The sequence below is a fragment of the Grampus griseus genome (genome assembly GCF_964374135.1).
Source record: "Grampus griseus genome assembly, chromosome: 1".
NCBI lineage: Eukaryota > Metazoa > Chordata > Mammalia > Artiodactyla > Delphinidae > Grampus > Grampus griseus.
Window position 1 is genome coordinate 74,757,430 of NC_139017.1, and position 5,661 is coordinate 74,763,090.

General features: G+C 44.5%; 1 protein-coding gene across 1 annotated transcript in view; it reads left to right on the plus strand.

Moving 5' to 3' along the window:
- Nucleotides 1–1,059: 1,059 nt before the first annotated feature.
- Nucleotides 1,060–5,661, plus strand: part of VPS72 (vacuolar protein sorting 72 homolog) — a 9,356-nt gene continuing 4,754 nt past the window's right edge. The window contains 6 exon segments of the mRNA XM_082663656.1: nucleotides 1,060–1,239; nucleotides 4,572–4,724; nucleotides 4,903–5,017; nucleotides 5,400–5,453; nucleotides 5,456–5,470; nucleotides 5,473–5,574. Coding sequence (XP_082519782.1) covers nucleotides 1,123–1,239; nucleotides 4,572–4,724; nucleotides 4,903–5,017; nucleotides 5,400–5,453; nucleotides 5,456–5,470; nucleotides 5,473–5,574 — 556 coding nt within the window. The 5' untranslated portion in view covers nucleotides 1,060–1,122.

Consider the following 5,661-nt stretch of genomic DNA (forward strand, 5'->3'; position numbering starts at 1 on the left):
TGGAATTTTTCCAGATAGACAAGAAAGAAAAGAGATTTTAAGGAGAAGGAGAAGCATGGAGGCATGACAGTGAATTGGTGTCAGGGAAATGATGCTAGAATAGGATGATGTGGCAGGAGTTGAGGCTATGAAAGGCAGGGAGAGGCTAAATTATGAAGGACCTTGAATGCCATGTGAATAATTATCACCTAGGGACTTCGCTGGTGGCGCAGTGGTTAAGACTTCATGCTCTCAATGCAGGGGGCCCGGGCTTGATCCCTGGTCAGGGAACTAGATCCCACATGCATGCCGCAACTAAGAGTTCACATGCCGCAACTAGGAGCCGGCAAGCTGCAACTAAGGAGGCTGCCTGACGCAACTAAGACCCAGAGCAACCAAATAAATACAAAAAAATTAATAATTATCACCTACTAAACATCTATGTGCTTACTAAATACTGTGCTAAGCAGTTTACAAGGATTACATTTCTTAAACTTCTCAACCACCTTAAAGGGTAGGTATTATTATTAGTCCCACTTTACAGATGAGAAAACTGAAATTCAGCGATGTAAAGCAACTTGTCCAAAGTCACACAGCTAGAAGACCTTAAGCTCAAACGCAAACTCAGGTCTGGCTGGCTCTAAAGCTGTGCTCTTAACCACACTACTATTCTGCCACAAGGATTTTGGACTTTATCCTGTAGTTGACGGGGAGCCATTAAAGATTTTTGAGCAGAAGAGTGACAAAATCTGCGTTTTTAGAAAGGTTTCTACTGACAGCAGAGTGGAAAACGTACTGGAGCAGAGGGAGACTGACCTCTTCTAAATGAAAATTTCTAGACTCCCAAATTCTGTACTTGGGGTAGTGGGGCTCCTGGTGTCTCCGAGTGGAGTCATTCCACAGCCCAGATGGGCGCGCGAACTGGGGCGGGGAGCTTGGGGTGGTCTCTACGCAGGAGTGGGCGGGGCTGAAGCTTTGAGAAGGCCTAGGGGATGGGACTACGAGCCTCTCGACGCTCTGCTACTTCTGCCTGTAGGCGACCGGCTTCCGCTGCCCGCCCGCAGGTAGTGGTGTCGAGCACCGAGCCCAGAGAACGGTGCTGGGTGAGGAGCTGCTGATGGCAACGCAGTTCATGTAGGCGATATGAGCTTGGCTGGGGGCCGGGCCCCCCGGAAGACCGCGGGGAACCGACTTTCTGGGCTCCTGGAGGCAGAGGAGGAAGATGAGTTCTACCAGACGACTTATGGGGGTTTCACAGAGGTAAGAGCCGGGCCCAGGAAGAGGGAGGGAAGAAAGCTAAAAGGAGTTCTGACGAAGAGAGAAACCTCGGACAAAGAAGGGGGCGGGGAAGAGAGAGGAGCCCTGGTAGCTGATCCTAGAGATGGGGTGGGCGACATGGGGGGATAAACTGGAGTCCTAGAATGGGAGCCCTGGATGGGGTTGGAGGGGTCAGGAATGGAGAAGCTGTCCGGAGGACCCCAGAGTGTGGCTGAAACCTACTGTGTATTTCCCCAGTTGTGTCTCTCAGTGCACTTTTGACGTGTCTAGCATATGCCAGGCACATCGTAGTCACGCGGTATATACTCGTTGGCCCACTGCCTGGTTATTAACGTGAAGTATAGAAAGGAACCTCTCAAAAAAAATTAGAGGGACTTAGCCTACTCCTTTTTCAACTTTCAGATCTCGTTGTATAGATGTCTTAGATAACCGTTCCTTGACTGTCCTAAAAAGTGTCCCCGTATATTTCCTTCATAAAACATATTTCAATTTGTAATTAGATTTGGTTTGCTTATTTGCTTATACTTTTCCATTAGATTGTAAGCTCTGTAAGGTCAGAGGTGGTCTGTTTTCTTCAACAGTATATGTCCAGTGTCTGGATTGAGTTGGCACTTGTTAAATTTTTATTGATTGAATCTATCCATTCTTTAAATGTTTTAAGCGCGTAGAGCAAGCCAGTCACCGTGACAGGCTCTATGGAAACAGAGAGTTAAAAACACCTCTTTATCTTTACATATTCCAGACTCCAATGGGGGAATTAGCTGAGTTAACAGTCAGTTAAAATATTGTGTGATAAGGAGTAAAATAAGTGTTAAGCATATAGGGTGCTGTGGTAACACATGGGAGCCAAAGTTGTTGTTTGGGATGGGCATCCCTGGGGGACATGATGTTTAAGCTGAGGACAGTATGAAAAGTAGGTCTTGGGTGGATGAAGAGCAGTAGGACTGGAAGCAGGGAGAGGAGGAAGGTTAGTCCAGCGAGGGGGTGGGGCAGAATATGTAAAGGCACTGAGATCCTTGTCTGGAACCCACACATCTACTCTCATCCTCCAGACCATGAGGAGAATAAAAGTTAGAGGGAGTAGGCATGGGCCAGATCCTGTAAGGCCTTGTGAACCATGTTAAGGAGTTTTGCTCTTCATTCAAAGGACTGAGAAGATTATTTCATGATCAGATTTTTACTTTAGAAAGATCACTCTGTAATGAGGAAAATGATTTGAAGGAGGCAGTGGGAGTGGAGAAACATGGATAGGAGAGTTCAAGAGAAATTAAGGAAATAGAACCCACAGGACTTGGTGACTGATTAGGAATCATTATTAATCATTAATCATACACAGCCCTGACCAATTAGTTTAAAATAGAACCTTCTCATACCTCCCCCAAAGGCCATTTTCCTATTCCTGTCATTTTACGAGTCGTTATTTAATATGTACCCTTCATGCTTCCAAAAACGATCTAAGGAGGCTTACCATATAAACAAAAAGTAGGAACAGTAAAAATAGAGACAGATCAGAAGTAATTGTACCAGGGCCTCCGCTAAAATGGTAATAGCAGTTGATATTAAATTTAGCTGTGACTTTCCTGGCAACCAAATCCTGAATTCCTTTTTTTAGTAAGAAAGAAGCATATAAGTTCTTCAAGAGAGGTAAACTTACTCAGCTTTAAACCTAGGGAGAATTGTATCCTTATATATAAAGTAACAGGGGTTTGGTAGATGTTGTAAAAACATTCTCTTATCTAGTCATGTCTCTTAATGACCCTCGATAAAAGCCAAAGGAATGGTAGTAAATACGAAACTTAGTGAAAGCATTTCAGTTGGGCACTAAGCTAATGTGTGGTTGAACTACTACCCTCTGGTGATTTGACTTAATACCAGGTCAGTGCTGAGGGGATTAATGTGTTCCCAGGTTGTCTTTCACAGACATCAGTTGGGAGGAAATGATGGTCATCAGTGCAAGAATGAACGCTGGCTGGCTGGCTTGGAGTGTCAACTGTCTGTGTTATTTGCTTACTTTGGCACCATGTGTACCAAGATTAGCCCATTAATCTCATCATTGATTAAAGAGAAAAGCCACATGTTTGAGGTGCAGCCCCGCCCAATTAACTCTCCTGCCCCCAACTGTTTTTTTTTCCTCTTTCCTTTCCAGTGTGGCTGCCGTTTTAGCCCTAGCTTGTATCACCTCAGGCCTTGGCTCTACTCCATGTTCTCTTCCCCAGCGCATCCGACCACCTCCAGAGCTTTCTGAAACACTCCTTTTATACAGTTTTCCCCTCCCCGCAAATCTTCGGTGGCTTCCCATTATAGATAGTAGTAGTACCCAACTATTTTTCTGTCCCAACTCACCTGAGGAATGAGACATGTTTCTCGGTTAACTTTAGTTTACTTCAACAGTGATTATCAATGCTGGGACAAGTAAGGAGAGGGAGAGGATTGAGAATCACTGGCCTGCAAGTTAAAGTCATAAGTTTATTAGCCTGACATTTAAGTTTCTCTACAGATTGAATGCAACCTTCTTTTCAAATCTTGTATCTCTCTAGGGCAATCAGTTAATGTTGGAAGGAGGCTGTACTGGAGCCAAAAGCAGTCAGCTAGGAAGACTTCTTGCCAGAGACAAACCTGCTTTACTTAGGTCTAAATGCTTAATCTATCAACATGTTATACACATTCCTGCTTCTGCATCTTTGTTCCTGCCATTTGATCTGCACATGATTCCTTCTTTCTTCTTGGTTATCTAAATACTACCAGTATTTTAAACCATGGCTCAAGTCCTCTTCATTCTTTATAGAGTCTAAAGCAGGGTTTAGTAAACTACAACCTGCTGGCTGAACCTGGCCCACTACCTATTTTAATCTGGCCCTTTACAGAAAAAGTTTGCCAACCCCTGTTCTAAAGGAATAAACTCTAAAGTTTAGACCTTCCCAGGCCACCTATTCAGAGCAGGTGTACCTTCCTCTGAACACCTGTAACATTTTATTGCCTTTGGTAGTTTATATGTTGCCTTGTATTAAAACTTCCTTTTATAATTATGCTGTGACATCTACTAGACTGTGAGACCCCTGAAGGTAGAGATCAAACCATATCCTTTTGTACCCAGCACTTAACACAGTGTGCTAGAGGAGAAGGGCAAGCAATTAATGTTAGAAGGGGTGGTGCTGGAGCCATCAGCTAGGAAAGCTTCTTGCTTGAGGCAAATGAAAGGTTGAGATGGGAAGGAGAGTGGGGCAGCCCTTATCAATAAGCAAAGGGATTCTCTTCGTCCTGGAGGGGCATTAACAACTGATGCCAGTGAGAACCTCATCTCCCTATGTCCCCAGGAATCAGGAGATGATGAGTATCAAGGAGACCAGTCAGACACAGAGGATGAGGTGGACTCTGACTTTGACATCGACGAAGGGGATGAACCATCCAGTGATGGAGAAGCAGAAGAGCCAAGAAGGAAGCGCCGAGTAGTCACCAAAGCATATAAGGTGCAGGGGAGGCCTGGTTTTCTTGGACTTCCTTCATTTGTAGTCTCCCTTTCATCAGGTCCCAGTTGTCCCCACACCAATCTCATTTCCTACTCTGCTGGTTTTCTCTTCCTAAGATCTTCATCTTCTTTCTTCTATTTCTTCTCTTCCCTGGTGTCTGATTCCAATCTGTCGCCAGGAGCCTCTGAAGAGCTTGAGGCCTCGAAAGGTCAGCACCCCAGCTGGTAGCTCTCAGAAGACCCGAGAAGAGAAGGCACTGCTTCCACTAGAACTACAGGATGATGGCTCTGACAGTGAGTGGGGATGTTTGGGTCAACTGACAAAATTGAAATATGGTGATAAAATATTGTATTAGTGTTAAGTTTACTGAAGTTGGTAACTGTACTATGGGTATGTAAGGACAATTCTTAATTCTTAGAAATATACACCGAGTATTTAGGGGAAGAGAGCCATGATTTGGGTACTTACCACACTTAAAAAACACACACACAATATGCAAATAGGGCAAGTATTAACATGTGATCTGGTAAAGTTACATGTGTTCTTTGTACTATTCTTACAAATTTTTGTAAGTTTGAAATGATTTCCAAATAAAAAGTTTTAAAATTAAAAAAAAAAAAATACAGAGGAGGTAGACATGAATTCAAAGATTTCTCCTCTCTTATTTTCTTCCAGGTCGGAAGTCCATGCGGCAGTCTACAGCTGAGCACACACGACAAACATTCCTTCGGTACAAGAGAGGCAAGGCTGTCACGGCGGCGAAAGGGGCCCCACTGTGAGCGGCCACTGACCCAGGAGGAGCTGCTCAGGGAGGCCAAGATCACAGAGGAGCTCAATTTACGTTCACTGGGTCAGTCTGTGGTTTTCAGAACAGCGGGTAGAGGGGCTGAGGAGCATGAGAAAAACTGAGACCTGGAGGACCCAAAGAATATCGAGC